At 41.5% G+C, this 22,339-nt stretch overlaps 1 protein-coding gene across 5 annotated transcripts in view; it reads left to right on the plus strand.

Moving 5' to 3' along the window:
* Positions 1 to 2,151: 2,151 nt before the first annotated feature.
* The window catches only part of PARN (poly(A)-specific ribonuclease), a 148,166-nt gene continuing 127,978 nt past the window's right edge, over positions 2,152 to 22,339 (plus strand). Inside the window, exons 1-11 of one of the 5 annotated variants that reach the window (XM_014866332.3) lie at positions 2,152 to 2,331; positions 2,753 to 2,830; positions 4,167 to 4,246; positions 4,721 to 4,788; positions 4,874 to 4,955; positions 10,781 to 10,841; positions 17,475 to 17,640; positions 18,341 to 18,406; positions 19,129 to 19,167; positions 20,559 to 20,601; positions 21,639 to 21,719. In XM_014866332.3, coding sequence (XP_014721818.1) covers positions 2,313 to 2,331; positions 2,753 to 2,830; positions 4,167 to 4,246; positions 4,721 to 4,788; positions 4,874 to 4,955; positions 10,781 to 10,841; positions 17,475 to 17,640; positions 18,341 to 18,406; positions 19,129 to 19,167; positions 20,559 to 20,601; positions 21,639 to 21,719 — 783 coding nt within the window. In that variant the 5' untranslated portion in view covers positions 2,152 to 2,312. The remainder of the gene's footprint in view (positions 2,332 to 2,752; positions 2,831 to 4,166; positions 4,247 to 4,720; positions 4,789 to 4,873; positions 4,956 to 10,780; positions 10,842 to 17,474; positions 17,641 to 18,340; positions 18,407 to 19,128; positions 19,168 to 20,558; positions 20,602 to 21,638; positions 21,720 to 22,339) is intronic. The other 4 variants (XM_070484890.1, XM_044746708.2, XM_014866333.3 and 1 more) reach the window with 4 other exon arrangements.

Here is a 22,339-nt window from a genome sequence, read left to right on the forward strand (position 1 = left end):
CTCATTGTGGTTTTGAATTGCATTAGTGATGTTTAGTATCTTTTCATGTGCTTGTTGGCTGTTTGTATACCTTCATTGGAGAAATGTTTATTCAAGTTCTTTGTCCATTTTTAAAGTGGATTGTTTGTTTTTGAGTTCTTCAGTTGTAGGAGTTCTTTATATATTATGGATATTAAGCCTTTATCAGATTTATGATTTGCAAATATTTTCTCCCATTCCGTGGGTTGTCTTTTCACCTTGCTGATAGTGTCCTTGATACACAAATGTTTTCAATTTTGATGTAGTTCAATTCATCTATTTTTTCTTTTGTTGCCTGTGCTTTTGGTGTGATAGCCAGAAAAATCATTGCCAAATCCAATGTCATGAAGCTTTTTTTTTAATACTTATTTATTTATTTTTTAGGAAGATTAGCCCTGAGCTAACATCTGCTGCCAATCCTCCTCTTTTTGCTGAAGAAGACTGGCCCTGAGCTAACATCCATGCCCATCCTCCTTTACTTTGTACTTGGGATGCCTACCACAGCATGGCTTGCCAAGCGGTGCCATGTCTGCACCTGGGATCCCAACTGGCCAACCCCGGGCCGCCAAAGCAGAACGTTCGCACTTAACTGCCGCACCACCGGGCCGGCTCCGCATGAAGCTTTTTGACCTGTGTTTTCTCCTAAGAGTCTTATGGTTTTAGCTCTTATAAATATAAGAGCTATTTGATCTATTTTGAACTGTTTTATATGGTATTAGATAGAGGTTCAACTTCATTCTTTTGCATATGGATGTCCAGTTTTCCCAGCATCATTTGTTGAAAAGTGTATCCTTTCCCCATTAGATGATCTTGGCATCCTTGTTGCAAATCATTTGACTATATATTAGGGAGTTTATTTTGGTGATTTCTACCCTATTTCATTGGGTTCTATGTCTTTGTGCTAGTACCACACTGTTTTGATTACTGTAGCTTTGTAGTAAGCTTTGATATTTATTAAATTTAAATTACTTAAAACTTAAATTTAAGTGGCCATATGTGGCTAGTACTTCCATTTAGGACTTTTTTAGCTGAAATAAGAAGGCAGAGAGACATTTCAAGCTTGAGGTTTGACTATTTGTCATGCTGGTATTTTCCCTTCCCATTCCGTCTGAACTCGAGTTCACATTCACTGCTGCCCTCACTAGGGAAAGTGGGCATGATTTCCTATAGGTAAATTTCCATTGAATGAGGCAAGGAAAATGGACTTGTGGGACCTGGTGAGGAAAATATGGCCAGACTCTTATTTGTTCTTTAGAGTACTTAATATTTCCCTTTGGGGGAGGAAATGGTTAAAAGAGGTTTGTACTCACTATTTCTCTCGAACCTCAGAAGTGCAAATGTAGGGAAATGTGATAGCAAGTCAAAACTCTAATCATATCTTACATTTATTTATACAGTGCTTTAAAATTCACATACGTTATCACCACTGGTCTCAATCCTATTTAGTGGATGAGGAAATTGAGGTTTAAGGTTGAATACATTCCAGGCCTAATAAATGACAGAACTAGCCTTTGAAAACAGGTCTTGTAACCAACTTCATAGTAGGCTTTTGTGAAAGACCAAAGTGAATTCATTCACTCAACCCATGTTTATTGAGCATCAACTATGTATCAGCACTATTGTAGGCTCTGGGGATTAGCGGCAAATGTCAAACCAACATAAAATTCCTTTAGGCAAGACCTTATCTGTGCCGCTTGCCCTAGTATTCCCAGTGGCTTGTGCAGTAAATAAAGGTCTCAGCTTTGCTTTCCACATCGCCTCTCTAAGTAATCCTGCAATTATTCTTATTGCAACACCCTGCTCTTTCTCTTCTTGGCGATTATCGTGTTTCCAGGTGGTAAATTCTATTCCTATCTGACTTTCTCCTCTTCCACCAAATTAAGCTCCACGGGGGCAGGGACCTTGTCTTTTTCTGTTCATCACTGTATCCCTACCCCTTTCAGAGCGCCTGGCACCCAATAGGAGTTCAAGAAATATTGGTTCATCAACTGGCTGTCAGAACACGCCCCCTTGTAAAGCGAACGCCTCAAGAGCGGACCTCGCAAACTTAGGCCACGCCTTGGGGACTTCGATAGCCACGCCCCTCCCCAGTCCCTGGAAGGAGAGGGAGGAGCCCAGCCGGGGCCCCGCCCCCGCCGTGACGCAGGCGCACGTGACGCTCACCGGCGCGCGCTGTTTCCGGAAGTCGCCGCCGGGGTTCCCGGAGCTGCTGCCTCCGTGGTCGCCGCGGAACTCCACGCGTAGCACGGCGGAGGCGGGCTGGCGCGGGCCCGGGGTTGCGGCCGCCCTGCAGAATGGAGATAATCAGGAGCAGTGCGTGTCCGCCACACACCTCCCCGCGTCCTGGCGGCCCCCGCACCCGGCCTGCTAGGCCCAGACCACGGCCGGGCTGCTCGGCGGGGCCTGGCGCTGTGGCAGCCCCTCAGGGGTTTGTCCCCCTCCACCCCGTGCGCCTCTTGGGGCCATGTCCCTCTGTGGCCCGTGCACCCCTACGAACTTTGTCCTCCCGCCCGGTCACCCCCTAGGCCTTGTCCCTCTGGCCGGTGCACCCTCGGGGCTTGTCCCTCTCTAGCCCATGCACCCCTCGGGGACTTGAGGCTTTCGGTTCCGTGCATCCGTCCAGGGCTTGTACTCCGGCCCGAGGTCTTAGATGCTCCTTGGGCCCTCCTTCCCTGTCCCCTTAGGAGCCTGTAGGCAGGAGCCACTTCTGAGCCTCTTCTCGGTTTCTCTGCAGATTTTAAGAGTAATCTTCACAAAGTGTACCAGGCCATAGAGGAGGCCGACTTCTTCGCCATCGATGGGGAGTTTTCAGGTATCCCTCGCTCGTAAGCTCGAGGCTGGCACCTTGCGCTGCACGGCCAAGGCTCCTGACCCCTTGCCCCTGGCTTCTGCCTGCTGGCCGCTCCTGCCTTTTTGTAGCCCTTGGGCAAGTCGCATGCGTTTCCTTGGAAACGTTTGAGAAGCGCGGAAGACACGCGAGGGGTTTGCGATTGTTCGGCGCGGAGAGCGGCAGATAGAGATTATGGTTTGTGCTGCTTAAAACAGTTTGATGTACGTGGTAGAGAGCTGCAGGGTTAGAGTCGGGCTTGTGTGTGCGGGTGGTAAAATATACGTAACCATGTTAACCATTTTCAAGTAGTTTTACAGTGCAATGTCATTAAGGACGTTCACATTGTTGTGCAACCGTCTCCACCATCCATCTCCAGAACTTTTTCATCTCCTCGAACAAACTTTGTACCCATTGAACAATAACTCTCAATCCCTCCTTCCCCTCTGCCTTTGGCAACCACTGTTTCTGCCTCTGTGAATTTGGCTGCTCTAGACACTTCTTATAAGTGGAATCATACAATATTTGTTATTCGTGACTGACTTTAGGGTCAGGCTTTTGCAGGTAAATGAGTGTGTTCCTTTATGCATTAGTGGAAATGTTCATTGCCTACCATGGGTGTGTATGTGTGTGTAATACTTTACCTACATTGATAATTGCAAGGATTTTTTCTTTGGATCGAAGATGAATTTGTCAGTTGTTGGAGTCAGTATGAACAGTTGGCTCCTTTTGGTGTAGATATCCACTTCCACTCCCTGATTTTAAAAAGCTCTTCAGCTCTTTCTAAAGGAATCCATGCTGGGGGTAAATACAGATCTATGGTTTTAGTTAAGCATGCTGTTTCTAGTTGGAGTCAATTCCCAAGGAAGCTAAGAGTTTTCACGAGAAATAATTTTCTCTTGACCTTGAAGATAACCTTTGTTGTATACACGTTATTCCAAACTGTTGGCCAAAACTGATACTCTAATGGTAATATACTTCAGAATTTGTTGATGTCTGATTATGCAGTAATCTTTTGAAAGCAGCAAAACTTATTTAATCATAGAGATACTTTTCTTAAATCATTACCGTGTTTTGAAAACTTGTTTTAGACACTGAAACTACCCATCAGCAAACTGAAATGTTCACATCTCTAAATTCATTATTATAGAGTTTAGCTTGGTGGTCAGTGAAATGAATGCTGATTTTGAAAAAAGTAAGGAGCATTCCAATTAATCGTAATTCGCAAGAATATGAAATTATAGAGCCATTGGCTAGTTGACTGACATTTTTTACGCCAGCATTTATTTGCAAGTAAAAACATTTATTTCTTAAAATCTAGGAATCAGTGATGGACCTTCAGTCACTGCATTAACAAATGGTTTTGACACTCCAGAAGAAAGGTATCAGAAGCTTAAAAAAGTAAGTGAAGGTGCTAGAAAATCTTTTTTTTTTTCACATGTTGGTCCTCTTTATGTTGCACTATAGAGAAATATAATATTAAACTTACACATTAACTTCTGAACCCTAGCAACGAAACGATATTTTAGTGATGTTTAAAACAACAGCAAAAATAATTGTTTGCTGGAAAACATATTGGAGAAGGTTTAATATTTTCAATGTTAATTTGACTTATAGGAAATAGATGTGGTTCTTTGAACCTTTTGGAAATAGGCCTAATATCATGCTCTGGATGATGGATAGGTGCTTACTTGGGACATATATTAAGAAGTGGATATAAATTAATAATGCTTCTGATACATAATCTGTAATCTGTTCTAAACGGAAGTATTCTGCCCAAGTTGAGTAATCAGAAAACTCACTTGATTGCGAATATTATTGCTCATGTGGAATATACAGCACTGTTTTGACCGATGTTTTGTTTCCCTTTTCCAGCATTCCATGGACTTTTTGCTGTTTCAGTTTGGCCTTTGCGCTTTTAAGTATGACTACACAGATTCAAAGTAGGTTATTTTAACAAGTGGTGGGAATTCTTTTGTCGTGACGTAACGTGAGCCCCTAAGTCTCCTCTTATCTTATTCTCCCCAGGTATATAACAAAGTCGTTTAACTTCTATGTTTTCCCGAAACCCTTCAGTAGATCCTCACCAGATGTCAAATTTGTTTGTCAGGTTAGTAGATCATTGAGTTTTTTTTCTGTTATGAGTTGCTGATGAGGCAGCGTGGAATTGCGGAATCAGAATTCTCTTTAGAATTTGCTTCTACCACTGACTTTGGGCTTTGGGCAAATCACTTCCCCTCTCTGACCTTCCGTTTTAGGGTTGTAAATTAGTGACACTATTATCTCCCCGTTTACTTCGGAATGAATTAAGGAGTAAGATTCAAGAGGCAGGGAGGTGGAAATCAGAACATGAGCCTTATTGTTAGTAAAGCTGAATTGGAGGCATGGCTGGAGAATGTGGCTCCATTTGGGATTTTTAATTTCTTACCCCTGAATTGAACCTACAGATCAGGACCTGCGCGTTTCTTCCCACCCCGCTCTCCTTGCACCCATCTCCAAGGGTAGAGCTTCATTTTCTGGAACAGCAGAGTGTGTGTGTTCATCCTCTACAAAAAGAGCGAACCTAGAAGGGGCTAAATTACATATGCTCAGTTCCTTTTCCCAAGGTCACTGATTTAGAAAGGGGAGGGGGGAGACCACCGTTTCCTCCTGAGGAGGAGAGGTCTTACTTTATGAGCCGAGGTAAGGATGCAGAAGATTCCCCATTAGAACTTCCCCTTTAGAGCTGTAGCTGCCCAGGTGGACACTGAGTAAATATCAGTTTCCCCTTTCTGCTCTCTTTTAAACTGTTACAGTGGATAAAGAGAATGTGAATAAATGGTGTAGTGTATGGATACGTGATTAAAAATGAGTGTTAATCTTTTCTCCCTTGTAATCTTGTGCCCTGGCTTCTCTCCCAGTAGCAATGTTAGTTTGTTTGAGTCTTCCCATGTTTCCCTTCTCCTGCATGAAAGTGCTCATGCACTTAAGAAAGCCTGGAGGGTAGGCTTCCGAGTGACTGAGTCATGTCAAATTCTTTCTGTAATAAGGCAGGATATAAACAAATGAAACTGAGAGTTAATCATACATCTAGGGCTGAAGAGAAAAGGAGAAGGTGATTTGGACCTTAGAACTTGCTTTCTTAAATTAGCAAATAAACCATAGTTGGTATTGGTGTGAAATTTGTGTGGATATAGTTTTCCAGCAGTACCAGGAGAAGACGGTTACTTATGGTGGGTTCCATAGCTCAGCCAGATGTTGGTCAAATAAAAGCAGCCAGTGGCAGTGAGACACCCTGGGGATGACACGCTCTTCTAAAAGAGCAAAACAAGTACTATTATTCTACAAAATGTGTTGGAGACAGATCAGAGGAACTCTACCCACTGTACAAGGCCATTCTGCGGTTATACCGGGAACGCTTCATGTGGTTCCAGTTGCCAGCCTCTCCTTAAGAAAAAAAACATGTAATAAACTTGGAGACAGGCCAGAGACTAATGTCTAAAACGCGCAATCGGATGAAAATGTTGCAATTCTCTAATCCTGAAAAGCAAAGGCAGTGAAAAGGTTTAGACTCAGTAGGTAAACATATGAATTGTATGGATGGGGTAAATGATAATGTCTTTGAATTTTCTTTTTTTCATCCTTCATCTAAGGTGGTTTTTGTCTTGTTTAAAATTCTGTACCTGCAGCAGGGTTGCGTCTTACAAGGGAGTTAGGTTCTAGAGTCAGTAAGTAGTGTGAAAATTGTGTCATCAAAAATCACTCTTGAAAAACTTTTTGTTTTTTCCACCGATGAAGATCTTCCTTCAGCTAACATCTGTTGCCAATTTTCCTCTTTTTGTATGTGAGCCACCACCACAGCATGGCTACTGACAGATGAGTAGTGTGGAACTGAACCTGGGCTGCTGAAGCGGAGCACACCAAACTTAACCACTGGACCACTGGGCTGGCCCTTGAAAAACTATCGCCCTTAAAGCAAATAGGTTTGGGGGTAAAACAACCTAACATGCTCTTTGAAAAATAAGGGTCTGTACACACAGTGAGACGCTCACACACTAGTCAGGACATGGAGGAATGGGCAGATTGAGAACCGCACACATGGCCAGGGAATGTACCCATCCAGTGGAATGGCAGGTGGAATGGCACGGCATTTACATTGTTTTCATCTCCTTTCCTTCTCTTCTTCCTATTTCTGACTGAACATCTATAGTTGAATTCATGGAAGATATTACATACACAGTTGTGAAAAATCAGAACATTGCTGCTATCTGTAGAGTAAAAAATTAGTTCTTTTTTTGCACTATCTTGCCCATGCCACTTCCTTCCCCATTTCACTCCTTTTCTCCAGCTTGTACGTACAGTCATGCGTTCTTTAACAACTGGGATATGTTCTGAGAAATGCATCATTAAGTGATTTCATTGTTGTGCAGACATCACAGAGTACACTTACACAAACCTAGAAGGTATGGCTTACTACGTACCTAGGCTCCATGGTACTAATCTTATGGGGTCGCTGTCTGTTGTGTCTGTTGTATCACAGTCTGTCATTACTGAAACGTCATTATGTGGCACGTGACTGTGTGTACATATACACATATGTCTATACATGTATACATAGTTTTAGCTTTTTTCTTTAATATACACAGAATCCTAATATTCATATTTTATATAACTTGCATTTTCCACTCAACACAATGTCTTCATATTTCCTAGTATAGATATGTGTAATTTATTTAATTGGAATTTAGACGCTTTCCAGTGGTTCCCTATTTTAAACAATGCTATAGTCAATATCCATGTACAGTATATCTTTGTGTATATGTAGGAATATTTTTATAGAATAGATTTCCTGGAAAGGGAATTGCTGACTCCCAGGGCATGTGCATTTAAGATTTTGATAGATGCCTCAAATTGTCCTCCCAAATAGCTACTCATCTCTCAAATCCTGAAAATGGTACATTTACGACAAATCAAAGGTAGTGGATAGTAAACCACAAATAAATTTTATTAGTTTGAAGTTTTTTTTTTTTGCTGAGGAATATTCACTCTGAGCCAACATCTATGCCAATCTTCCTGTATTTTGTATGTGGGTTGCTGCCACAGCATGGCCACTGATGAGTGGTGTAGGTCAGCACCTGGAAACTGAAGTAGATTACGCCAAATTTATCCACTGTACGACGGGGCTGGTCCCCATTTTTTGGAAAATTGTGGTAAAAAACACATAATATAAAATCTACCATTTTAAGTGGTTTTAATTCAGTGGCATTAAATACATTTACATTGTTGTGCAACCTAAAGGGTATCATTTGAGTGAAAAATATATAGTTTCAAAAAGGGAATAGATGAATCTTTGATTCTGGATTTTGTTTTTTGAGTTCATAATAGCTTACATCATTGGGAAATTTCAGTTGTACATTATTTCTTGTCCATCACCACATAAGTGCTCCCCTTCACCCCCTGTGCCCACCCCCACCCCCCCCTTCCCCTGGTAACCACTGAACTGTTTTCTTTGTCCATGTGTTTGTTTATATTCCACATATGAGTGAAATCATACGGTGTTTGTCTTTCTCAGTCTGGCTTGTTTCACTTACATAATTCCCTCCAGGTCCGTCTTTTGTTTCCCTTTCTGAGAAGACATGGTATTCAAAAAGATCCTTTTAAGTTCAATGTCAGAGTGTACTACCTGTATTATCTTCCAGGAGTTTTGTGGTTTCAGGACTTATCTTCAAGTGTGATCCATTTTGAGTTTATTTTCTTATATGGCGTGAGAGAATGGTCTACTTTCGTTCTTTTGCATTTGGCTGTCCAGCTTTCCCAACACCACTTGTTGAAGAAACTATCTTTTCTCCATTGTATGTTCTTGACACCTTTGTCGAAGATTAGCTGTCTGTAGATGTGTGGTTTTATTTCTGGGCTTTCAGTTCTGTTCCATTGATCTGTGTGCCTGTTTTTATACCAGTACCATGCTGTTTTGATCACTATGGCTTTGTACATTTGGAAGTCAGGGATTGTAATGCCTTCAGCTTTGTTCTTTTTTCTCAGGATTGCTTTAGCAATTCGGGGTCTTTGGTTGCCCCATATGAGTTTTAGGATTCTTTGTTCTGTTTCCGTGAAGAATGTCGTTGGGATTCTGATTGTGATTGCATCGAATCTGTAGATTGCTTTGGGTAGTATGGACATTTTAACTATGTTTGTTCTTCCAATCCATGTGCATCGTGATTCTGGATTTTTAAAGAGAAAGAAGTTAGGGGGGCTGGCCCCATGGCCCGTTGGTTAAAGTTCCATGCGCTCCACTTCACGGCCTGGGGTTCGTGGGTTCAGATCCCAGGTGCTGGATCTACTTCACTCATCAGCCATGCTATGGAGGCATCCCACGTATGAAGTTGAGGAAGACTGGCACAGATGTTAGCTCAGGGCTAATCTTCCTCAAGCAAAAAAAGAGAATTGGCAATGGATGTTAGCTCAAGGTGAATCTTCCTCACAAAAAAAAAAAAAAAGAGAGAGAAGGAAGTTAGGATTTTTTGGAGTCTAGTGATAGGAGAGACAAAAATGCCTTTCCATCATCTGTCTTTTGGTGCCCTTGTCAGTGATGGAATATTGTGGTGGGCAGAATTGTAAGACTATCAGGCATGGTAGACAGAAAGGAGGCTTGTGGCCCAAGTCAGAAGACATTTGGTCTTGGTTCAAAACAGCATAAAAAGGGAAGACGTGGGGGGAAAGGTTGCTTCTTTTAAACCATAGAAAACCTGGACATGATGGAAAATGATGTGCATGTACCCGAGTTTGTGTTTGTGTGTCTGTGGTAAGATTGTCTTTTTATATCCTGCCATATTTTTAGAAGAATTTGTTGGCTAACAAGGATATATACAGTATTTACCTTTTAATGTAAAGTTAAAAAAATAAATGAAAAATTGAGAGAAAAGAAAAATGAGGATGTGATTACCATGGTATGATTAGAACACAGAATTTGTGCCAAAGAAAGTCAACTGTTTGTCTCTGAGCCTCCTACCCAAAGAGGGAAACACACAGTCAATTCTGTAGTCCATAGGATCGAAACAAACCAGGGCTCAGAAGTTCAGCTTTCCTCAGACTACAGACCTCAGTAAAGAAGTCATTAGTATAGAAAACCTTGTCTTCAACCCTCTCTCTAAAGCGAATACTGGAATGAGTTTAATGGGACTGGTACAGTGTCCTTCCATCTAGAGTGACGGTGTCATGTCAAAGTACAGTTCAGGAAAGGTAGTTCTGTGAGTTCTGTGAGAAGGTGTGTCACCTTCTCATGTTATGATGTAAAATAAGAAGAGAATTAGAGTAGTGACAGTAATGTTTCCCACTCTTTCATCACTTTGAGAAAGAACTTTGTGATTTTGCCATTCTTGTGCACCATGTGTAATATTATTTACTTAATACTTTAATTTAAATTTACTTGCATATTTCGATGCACCCTAAGTTTGAGATCTGTTTGATAAGTCTTGTTACTGGGAACTTTTCTCTATTTTGGTCTTGAATGTAAAGAACATCCAATTAAAGATTGGGTTTTTTAGAATCTAATTTGAAGTGGATATTGATGTCTTACAACCTGCACATGTGAGCCACCTTACACTTGAAGCTGGGGTGAGATAATATGAATACATTTTATTTCTGTTTATAGTCTCCTAGTCAATATAGTGATTGGGAGGTTTTTGCCTATTGGGAGAATATATGTTCACCAAGTAAAATTTTCTTAAATATTGTGAAACAAAGGATATTTGTCGTAGAAGCTATACAGGAGAAGAGCCCAGATGGTTTGAGTAAGTTAATGGGTTATTTGACAGCCTTGGACTAGAATTCCCATCTTCTGACCTTTGGCCTGTCGCTTCCTTGCCTGGTCATCACTCCCGAGTTACTGCTCTGCTTCTGTTGACATACCTGCCGCTAACATCCCCGAAATGTATCTTCTCTTTACTCTTGTTTCAGAGCTCGAGCATTGACTTTCTAGCAAGCCAAGGATTTGATTTCAATAAAGTTTTCCGCAATGGTAAGATTGTGTGACTTATTGTTAGAGCTTATAAATCTGGATTTGGTTGAGAATTATCTTTTTGTGCCTGCTCTCTGAGACAGAATCTCAAGATTTCCAGTACATCACGTGCAGCCTTAGAGTTTTTAAAAACTCTTTCTTGTGTCTTTTTTTTAAGCCTAGTCAACCATGAACTGAACAGGAGAGTAGCTCCTACTTCGTTTAGTTCTGATGAGGCCTCTCAAACTCCTGATCTTATTGAGTGGAGTTTGTTCTACTGATGTGACCTAGTCGCCCAGCAGACCGCCCGTGGGGAGCGTTTCCCTCTTCCTTCAGTGAGACAGGTGGTCTGGTATAGCACATTAAAAAGTGGCCGTGCTCCCGTGGTGCTGTAATGCAGGGCTTCCTTTCCCAGTTGGCGTTTGCTGTATGATTGGAGATGGTTTCTCCGTTTCTCATGGGAGAGAAAAAGTCTCCACACACTGCACAGTCGTCATGGCTGACTTGCTGGTGTGATGGGCTGGTGAGCACCCTGAGGAAGGGGCTGTCTCATTCCACATCTCCGGGGCATAGCATGATTCCTCTTCTGTGTCAGGGAGGTGGCCTTTATTTTATTTTTTAAAGATTGGCACCTGAGCTAACAACTGTTGCCAATCTTCTTTTTTTTTCTGCTTTTTTCCTCAAATCCCCCGAGTACCTAGTTGTACGTTTTTTTTTAGTTGTGGGCCCTTCTAGTTGTGGCATGTGGGACACCACCTTAGCGTGGCCTGACGACCGGTGCCATGTCCGCGTCCAGGATCCAAACCAGGGAAACCCTAGGCCACTGAAGCGGAGCGCGTGAACTTAACCACTCGGCCACGGGGCTGACCCCGGTGGTGGCCTTTAAATATTCAGTGAATGAGTGCTGGACTTTAGAGCACCCCTGGGTGGTTTTCCTTCCTCCATTCATTCATTTCCAGAAAAGTGTTTGGGAAGGCCCCTGGTCTTCCCAGCAGTAGGCAGCACCTGCTGCTGTAAGGTCAATAACTACTTTTAATTGCATTATTCTCATAGATTGTATTCTTTCCCACGGTGAATGTAGATTTATTGAGTGAGGTGAGGAAGGAGATTTATCTCAACAAAAGTACTAGAACACAGGCTTCAAATGAAGTGTCTTCTTCCCAGCGTGATCTCGCGAGGCTTTTAGAACCCATGCCATGTTGTGTTTTAATTGCTTCGGTGGTGCTGCATCTTAATTTCTATTGTTGATTTTGATTTTTGGAAATACTAAAAAAAATTCTGGAGCCAAAACTGCTTAACATAATGGGTGAACCAGCTGGGTAACCCAATTTGGGTATTATAAAATAATTTTTTCCTTTGATTCACACTTGCCTCTGAAAGCCATTATACAAGTTCCAATGTAGTTAGGGCGCCATATTGGAATAAGTACAAAATCTTTTGAAGGAACTACTTGTTTTACTGTTTATCATGTTATTTGTTTTGTTTATTTATTATGTTGTTTGTTGTTATGTTTGTTGATTGTCCTTGTTTTATAGTCAGACGTTGGAATATTTCAGTCACAGTGGAATCAGGGCTCCCAGGCCATCTCTTGTTACCAAAACTCTTACCCCATGCTGTTGTTGCTACTCTCTCAATCTGATCTGGACCTTCACCTCTCTGCTTTATCAAATCTTTCCACTCCGGCTCCATAAACGCCAGACCCTTTTCTCCCGGCAGTCTCCTCGGCAATTCCTCTGTCTTCCTTCTCAGAAATGGAGCCAGGTGATTCCTCTTGTTACCATTCCCCTCGCCGCCTTCTCTTAAACACATGCTTTTACCTCTCTCTCTGTATCTCCAGCCAGGCAGCCGTAGGTATCCTTGTTCCTCATGACATTTTCAAACCACTTCTGAGGAGCCACAGTTCTCAGGGCTGTCACCCAGCTCTGCCATCCTTGTTTCTGCTGACATTCACCAGCAGGCCTGGCTTGGGCTCATTGTCTTTCTCCCCACCCCACCTCTCTCCTCATTCTACATAACCTCAGCATCCACAGGGATGACCAGCGAATGCTCTGTCTTGTCTGTTTCTTGGCCACGTGGTCAGCAGTCCTTGCTTCTACCTCCCCTTAGCCGTCTTTATATGATGGATAAAATAGAAGATGGATAGTATGGATTGGTCTCATCGTGGGTCTGATCACCAGTAACCATGCCCCTTTCCGACATTTCTCTTTGAGAGCTCTGCCTCATGTCCCCTCGTTCACGTGCCTAGGGCCTCATTTCAGCCATCTGTGGACCCCCGTTGCTTTTTCACTAGCGGTTACGTTCCGCTCTTCTGTCCTGGCTTCCTCCTTGCTCACGTGGTGCCATTATCCTTCCTTCCTTCCCTTGCTTCTCCCTCCATTGCACTTGCTTGCATCTGACCATCCACCCTCTCTGTTTTTCAGCATCTGAATATTGCTGGAAAACATGACACGCTTGAGCTAATTTGTCACTTTAAATTCATGACCACTAGCTTCAAATAAGCATTCAGTTGTGCTCAAACATCCTACTTTTCTGCCTTAGAAATCCTTTTTCCAACTAAAATGTCTGTTTTTTACCATGTCTTTCTGCAAACCTCCCACCCCGGCAGATGACCATGCCTCTCAGGGAAAGTGGAAGGCATCAGAGAAGAGCTGCTCCCTGTTCCCACTGCCACACCCACGGGTCTACCCCCCCAGTCTGGACCCAGCCTTTTTGCTTCTCTCCTTTACAGTGAAGAGGAGTCCCTGCACATGCCAAAGGCTGGTCTCCCTCTCCTTAAGCATGGCTCCTCCAGTTTACTCTTCTCTCTCCTGGATTATTTGCCTTCTCTACTGGATTGTTCCTGTCAACATTTATAAGCATGCTCTAAGTACAGAGCTTCTTAACTTAGTCCGTGCCTCCTCCCCCTCCACCCCATAGATAGAATTCAGGAGTCTGTATTGAGGGGGATGGATTCACACCTGTATTTTCCCTAACCTTGAACTGAATTTGGTAGTTTCTTCTGTTATGAATGAAGGCAACACCCCTAGCAGTGTTAGCAGGATCTGGGAGTGTGTCAGCAGTGAAATCTCAGGTATTTCAAATGACATTTTAGTTGTTCCAGATATCTTGAATATTGCTTATATTTGTCAGTACTTTGACATTATCATAGTTGTTTCAAATGCCAGTAGATCTTGTTATTTAATGTGTTGACCAAGAAGCTGACATACTGTATTACTGTATAACAGATTTAGAAAAAGCACTTTGGTAACTATTTCAGTATAATTACCTCCCTTTATAATCCTCTGTATTTTATTTTATGTATTTAAAAACATTATTCTGAGGCAGGGTCTGTAGACTTCACCAAACCGCCAAAGGGATCAGTGGTGCTTGGAGGTTAAGCACACCTGCAAGACTATCTCCATCTTGAAATAACCCAAACCAAACAAAAACCAAAGCCCCTCCCTTGATTGCACTTCCCTTTCCCAGCCTATGATGCTCCCACTCAGAGCAAAGCACCTTGAACAAATTGTATGCTCTCCCTTTTCCTGCTTCCCCTCCAGTGTTTTCTTCACTCAGCCCAGCTGGGCTTCCTTCTGCATCCTTTCATGGACACTGCAGGTCGGTCTGCCGCCCATGCCTGCCATGATCTCAAATCCAGTGACTCCCTCTTGTCCTCATCTCATTCTACTTTGTGGCACAATTTGACCCAGTTGATTACTCCCTCCTGCTCTCCTCCTGGCTTCCAGAGGGCTTCATTTCCCCTGGTTTTCTTCTGCCTCCTCAGTGTCCTGATTGGCTCTTTCTCATCTCACCAGCTTCTAAATATTACTTTTCCTAGTTGGTCTCTTATATTCCGTGGCTTTACTTTTTTTATCATTAGATTTGTTTTTGGAGATAATTTCAGACTTATATAAATGTTGCCAAAATACCACGAAGAATTCCTGTATACCTTCCCTCTGCTTCCCCAGAAGTCAGCTTTGTACTCTGCTTTGTCATCCTTTCTCTCTTTGTGTATCTATATATATATATATATATAATTTTTTTCCTGAACCGTTTTAGAGTAAGTTGCAGACCTGGTGTTCCTTTATCCCTAACCACTGCAGTGTGTATTTCCTAAAACCAAGGACATTCTCTCACATAACCACAGTACAGTAATCCACTTAGGAAACTGACATTGCTCACTGAGTTGTCAAATCTTTCTTTTTTTAAATCCCAAACAGCTTCTTAGTTTGTCTTTAATTTTCGTACCTTGACATTTGGTTTTTTGGGTTTTTTTGAGGAAGATCAGCCCTGAGCTAACATTTGCTGCCAATCCTCCCCTTTTTGCTGAGGAAGACTGGCCATAAGTTAACATCCATGCCCATCTTCCTCTGCTTTATATGTGGGACACCTGCCACAGCATGGCTTGCCAAGCAGTGCCATGTCTGCACCTGGGATCCGCACCAGCGGACCTCAGGCCACCACAGCAGAATGTGCACCAGGTTGGCCCCAAATACTTTGTTTTTGAATAGTGGAGCCCAGTTATTTTGTGGAATGCCCCTCAATTTGAACTTGTCTGATGTTTCCTCAGTCAAGTCCAAATGAATTTATTCTCTTTTGGCAGGAATACTACAGAAGCGAGTGTGTGTGCTTCTCAGGGCATCATATCAGGAGACACATGATGTCAATTTGTGCCATTACTGGTGATATTCACTTTTTTTATAATTGTGGAGAAATACTCATAAAATTTACCATCTAACCACGTTGAGTTCAGTAGTGTTGGGTACCTTGATGTTGTTGTGCAACCATTGGTGTTGTTAACTTTGATCACTTTTCACCAGTTAGTTTTAGCATCCATTGATGATTCTTGCTTGAAACAGTTATTATTGACAAATGGTGATTTTCTAATTCCATCATTCTTTCTACAAAGTTCATTAGTGTCCCGTGGCTTTTAATACCATCCATACCCTCTGATACCTAAATTTATATCTCAAGACCTTTCTTCTGCGTTATAGACTTATATTGGCAATTCTTAATTTAAATATACCCTTAGATGATTTAGTATATCCAGGAGGTAGTTTTTGATTTTCATCCTTGGAGTCGTAAACCTATTCTTTGCCTACTTTTCCCCACCTCAGTTAAGTGGCCTTACCATCTTCCCAATTGCTTAAACTTAATAGCATCATTTTTGATTTTGCCCTTCCACTTATCCCTCACCTCCTATATATCAGCAAGTTCTGTATCTCCTCTCTCTCTCTCCCTCGCTCTCTCTCTTTTTTTTTTTTTTTTGGTGAGGAAGATTGGCCTTGAGCTAATGTTCCTGTTTTTGCTTGAGGAAGATCATCACTCAACTAACATCTGTGCCAATCTTCCTCTGTTTTGTATGTGGGACGCCACCACACCATGGCTTGATGAGCAGCGTGTAGGTCTGCACCTGGGATCCAAACCTGTCTCTCCTATCTCTAAAAGCATTCTCTCCATCTCTATAGTCTACACTAAGGTCACAAACTATGGCCTGCTGCCTATTTTGTAAATAAAGTTTTATTGTGACACAGTCATGCCCATTCATTTACTCATTGTGTATTACTTTTCTCATGCTACAAGAGCAGGGCTGAGAGCGGCTGGCCTAGTGGCGTAGCAGTTAAGTTTGCACGCTCTGCTTTGGTGGCCCGGGGTTTGCCGGTTCGGATCCCAGGTGCAGACCTATGCACTACTTACCAAGCCGTGCTGTGGCAGGTTTCCCATATATAAAGTAGAGGAAAATGGGCACAGATGTTAGCTCAGGGCCAATCTTCCTCAGCAAAAAGAGGAGGATTGGTGGCAGATGTTAGCATAGAGTTAATCTTCCTCAAAAAAAAAAAAAAAAGAGTACAGCTCAGTAGTTGCATCAGAGACCCCCATATGTCCCACAAGCCTAAAACATTTACTATTTATCCCTTTAAGAAAAAGTGTTCATCTCTGATCTAACTGGTCGTCTCTTGCCTGGATACTTGCGGCGGACAATTGCTTCTAGGTGACCTCGCTACTTCAACTCTCATAGAAGTGGAAATGATCCTTTAAAAACATGAAGCAGATAGTGTAATTATCTTGCTTAAAATCTTCTAATGGCATCCCAATGCTCTTAGAATAAAATAAATTCTTACTGTGGCCTGTATGGGCCTGCACAGTTTTGCTCCATCCTGTCTCCCACCCGGTGTCATGCCGCTCTCCTGCTCACTATATTCCGGCAACACCAGCTCCCTTGCTGTTTTTGGAATAGTCCAAGCCATTCCCATCCTCTGGGCATTTATACTTATTCTCCTGCCTGAAATACTCTTCCCTTGGCTCTTTGCACGTCTGATTTGTTCTTATCATTCAGGTCTTCCGTCACAGCGGCCATCTCTGATCATCCTGTGTAAAGTCATTGCCTTCACTACAGAGCAGGGTGTGTCTACATTGTTCACTGTTAAATTTCCCAGTGCCCGATACAGTGCCTGGCACAGCGTAAGTGCCAAATAAAAATTTGTTAGAAGAATGAATGAATGGAGTCTGTGAATAGACAAACGTTTCAAAATCATTTGCTTTTTCCATTACTTTTTGAGGCATGGTTAAATACAGTAAGTCTTTCCTGAGTACTTTAGACTCTTTGGTTTGTTTAAAAATTTTCATATGCAACAGTTACTTCTGCTAATGTATTCTTTTAAAAACTCTGTTTAGGAATTCCATATTTAAATCAGGAAGAAGAAAGACAGTTAAGAGAGCAATATGATGAAAAACGTTTACAGTCCAATGGTGCAGGAGCTCTATCCTATGTGTCTCCTAACACTTCAAAGTGTCCCGTGACGATTCCTGAGGATCAGAAGAAGTTCATTGACCACGTGGTGTAAGTTGCTAAACCGAAACCAGATGTGCATTGAGGAATGTGTATTGGGCAGGACTGACATCGGCATCTGAAATTGGCGCTACACATGCACAGTACACACAGCAGTGTGATATTGTGAGTGGCAGGATTTAATTGTCACACATCTGAATTTGTGTAACAACAGCACATTGTAAATAGAATTCTGTGCACTGTACTTAGACGTGTCACATGTCACTAGGCAGGAAACTGTCAGCAAGTGAGTGGACCTCCTGCATGGACCAAGGGCCTGACAGCGCTGTCCAGTTTCCCTAAGGCAGAAGAATGAGGCAGGCCCGTCCAGATATTGGCAACATGTCCACGTGTTTTTCGCTCACAGAGAAGTTTCTGACAAGCAAATGTGCCACTGGAGGAGTGTCTGGTCTCGCTTAGCTTACTTATCCATATACCTGCTTTATTAGAGAGGTAAAAATTTAAATCACTGGTATTGAAGAATCCTTGAGAGGTTGTCACTAGCTCATTAATAACAACAACAAAAAGAGTGTGCCTCAAGAAAGTATTTTCCTTTAAGCCTTACTGAACTAAAAAGTTACAGCATGATTTGGTAAAATTACATCGTCATAGGTTCTCATACTTAGACGGCTTTTGAGTATGATTGTTCTGTTGGTTGATGACTTCATTCCTTAAGGGTACTGCTGGTCATGTTTTTATTTTAACTCCTCAGAGAGAAAATAGAAGATTTATTGCAGAGTGAAGAGGACAAGAACTTGGATTTAGAGCCATGTACTGGGTTAGTTGCCATAAATATTTTCACATGCTCTTTTTTTGGAAAGGTAGGTGATTTCTGGCGTGCGTTTGGTCTCTTAAAAACACATTCATAAATAGTCTTTTTATTCTAAATAGTTTCCCAAGACTTCAGCGCAAACTTTAGCATTAACACGGTGGGCACCGTGGTATATTGAGACGCTGAATGAACGCTTTGTCTCTTCCTGAAGGGAGAAAACTGTTGTGCAACTTTGTCTTTCAATTGTACTCAAGAGCGGCATAATTATTTTAGCCTCGAGGGGTGCTTAATTCACAAAGGCTTTACAAGAGAAGAGTTCACTGTCTGTCTCCTTCCATCCTTTTAATTTCTCTCTGCTGTAAAAAAAAATCAGTTTCAAAGAGTCAGTGACTTAAACATCCTGCTTTCCTTCTACTTTGTAACTAGCTTCACAAAAGTATTTTAATGCATCTGTCTGCTTTAAACTCTTTATACAGCCGCAGGAAGTAATACTTTGGTTTGACAAGAACATCTGTAAAGGCCATAGCGTAATATTTAAGAACATTTTGATGAAGATAGTGGTGAGGAATCCTTGCACCTCAGACATCCTGCCTGTTTTTATTTGCTGTTACCTGTCGTTTCTAATGAAGTCTCTTTTAAAAATTAAATGTCTTTCCCAAACAGTGCTTGGTCAGTTAGGATTTTCTTTTAATGAGCCCAAATCAATACCTTTTCTTTTGTTTTTATAGGTTCCAAAGAAAACTGATTTATCAGACTTTGAGCTGGAAGTAAGTGTTTACATTATATCTAAGAGCTCTGTGAGGGACCCAGGATTTAAAAACTAATTATGATCTCGTGGCTCTCATTTCGTTTTTGAAATTCTACAGTTCTTGGGAGCTGACCATACCGTGTTCTTGGGCAGGGCTTTATTTTGTTATTTCCCCCTACTTTATTAGGTGCATACTTAATTTATTTTCTTTGTTATTGCTTCCTAGTCCATGCTTTAAAGCCTTCACATTTGCTTTTAATTAGCTCTTTGGCCTTGTCCATCAAGTCCTGGCTGTGTAGTGGTTTTCTTCTTTGAAGGTATATGATAAAGATTTGGTTTTAAGCCCTAGGAAATACTCAGATGAATGCATTCTCTAAAGCAGAGGTTAGACCATGGATGGGTTTCAGGAGGTCTGTGAATCCCCTGAAATAATATCTAAAATTTTGTGCATGTACTTTGCTGGAGGTGTTGCCATTGGTTTCATTGTATTTTCGAGTGGTTCTCTAACCCCAAAATTGAACATCAATATTGGACAGATCGATGTTTGCATTTGACTTTGTTTGGGGTTCTTGTTCTTTCTTTAGAACCTGCTAGTGACGTGTATACTGGGGATTTACTTTGAACAAAACAGGAAAAGGGCTGTTGTCCTTTTTTTCTTTTTGAGGAAGATTGGCCCTGGACTAACATCTGTTGCCAATCCTCCTCCTTTTGCTTGAGGCAGACTGTCGCTGAGTCAACATCTGTGCCAGTCTTCCTCCACCTTATGTGGGATGCTGCCACAGTGTGGCTTGATGAGTGCTGTATAGGTCTGCACCTGGGATCTAAACCCATGAACCCTGGGGTGCTGAAGCGAAGTGCACGAACTTAACCACTCTGCCACCAGGCCGGCCCCGCCCCAGGGTCATCGTCCTTTGACCAGGCTCCTTTCCTGTTCTGTTATCCTTGCAATGTACTCCATGTGGATTCCAGCTTCCTCTCCTTGGTTGATGTAGGCTACCATGCCAAACTACAGCAGACCTCTCCTGAGTATGCCCCATACCGTCTAGAAGGACCTTCAAAGTTCCACTTAGGAAGTAAGCATTATTATATTGGGAAGCAAGATTTGACTGTGTGGTAATGAATTGACTGTATTATGTGATGTATGACATTTCAGAAAATGCCTAAGTCCTAAAAAAAAAATTAATTTGAAATCAGATACATTTGTTTGTTGTAAGAGCAAAGATAGAGAAACATTTGGCAGCCGAAATATTATGGAATAAGCTTACCGTAAAGTCTTCATTGTAATAACACTTATTTCATATTTAATAAAACGTACTAAGCTAAATTATAGCCTTATAGTTACTTTTAAAATAGTTGGGGTTTTAGCTAGCATTGTCTCATCTAATGTCATATTTTCTTTCTTTTCTTTAGGTACCCCAAAGGCATTCATGTTGAGACTTTAGAAACTGAAAAGGTAACCCCAAGAATTCTCCAGGGCCAACATTAAGCACATGCTATGATTCACTGACATTTTGAAAGGCAGAATTTACCCCTTGGCTCCCCCACCTATGAGCTGGGTGACCTTGGGCAAGTCATTTCACCTCTCTGAGCCTCATTTCTCTCATTTGTACTTCGAGGGTGAGCATGGTAATGATGATCTTTCCCTGTCTCACAGCTTGTTTATGGTGATCACGTGGGTAAATGGGAGTAAATAGGCTTTGTAAACTTGAAAATATGCCAGTGTTAGTACATGTGCTTATGATGGCAGAAAGCTGTAATGATATGCATGAAAAAACAGCTTTCTGTGATGTGGGCAAGTAAAATTAAGTTTCAGAATCTGGGGCAGAAACATAAGCATAGCTGTTGTCATAGATTTCCAAGGTGCTCTGGAAGAACCCCGAGGGGTAATGGTGGGCTCGAGGTGGGTTCCTTTTGCAAAAGTTTAGAATTTTAGAATTTGATTATTGCTCTTAAATCAGATGTCAAATAAGAGATTAAGAAAATTAAAAAGTCTTACTGAAGATAAATCTCAAACTTTGACATAGGAGGTTTTGTGGTGTGTTTAATTGGTACAAAATGCAGTATATGAAAAAGAAGGTGCTGGTATCTAACAAGTCACCAGAAAAATCTAGGATTTTTTTCTTATGTTCATGAAATATGATATAGGAATTTTATTTTAAAACCACCTACTTAGAAATTCATTCTCAAATGCAATGTAACATCTTAGTGTTCATCATGGAAAATGTCTTATTCTTATAGTCTGTTGGTACTTTTAACAGAGTGTGTTGGGGTGAATTAATAAACCATGGGAAAATGTCATGGAATCCCAGAGGCAGAATTTTGTCTGTAATGCATCAACTCAACTTTTGGTGGCATTCAAAATACTTTGTGTATTTAGCCCATGAAAGACTGTGCAGTGGTAAAAATTATAACTTCTAATGGTAGCAGAATCTAAATTTTGAGGGGTCACGTTGCTTCCAGAAGATTGTACATCTGCTTTATGTCTTTTAGAAAGAGCGATATATTGTTATTAGCAAAGTAGATGAAGAAGAACGCAAAAGAAGAGAGCAGCAGAAACATGCTAAAGAACAGGTAATTGAGTTTTGTTTATTTCCTTTGGGTGAGAAATGGCAGCATAGATACTGATGTGTTACGTTCTGTGTATTTGTAGATCATATGTTAGATTCTATTTAATGAATAGTTTTCTACCATGGAAGAATTGAATCGGTAGAAAAACCTAGAAAAAACGGGGGGAACTTAAAGTTAAGTATTTAGACATAGCCAACAAAGTGAGTCTGACATCGTGGTTGACCAATCTTCCCTCGTATGAAGCAGTCTTACAGATAGTGTTCTTGATTAGCATTCAGATGGTTTGTCACTGAGCTTCACTGCCCACTGACTAATATCTCTATGTCTAACTTCAGGTATAGCTCCTAGTTTTCGTCAAACAAATTTAAAACGTGGGATTTGACAGGTTACGATGACATGGTCGTATTTGCACTGTTGGAACATCACCCTGGTTGCTGTCTGGTGAATGGATTTAAGGGAGTAAGACTGGAGGCAGGAGACCAGTTAACTCGTGGAGTAACATAGCTAAGAGATGTTGGTGACCTGGAATAGGATAGTTAGTAGCGGTTTAGGTGGAACTTGGAGATACTTAGAAGATAGAATCAATGGAATTTGTGGTTGGATGTGGGTGGTGAAAGAGGAAG

Source organism: Equus asinus, chromosome 14 (assembly GCF_041296235.1).
Source record: "Equus asinus isolate D_3611 breed Donkey chromosome 14, EquAss-T2T_v2, whole genome shotgun sequence".
NCBI classification, from domain to species: domain Eukaryota; kingdom Metazoa; phylum Chordata; class Mammalia; order Perissodactyla; family Equidae; genus Equus; species Equus asinus.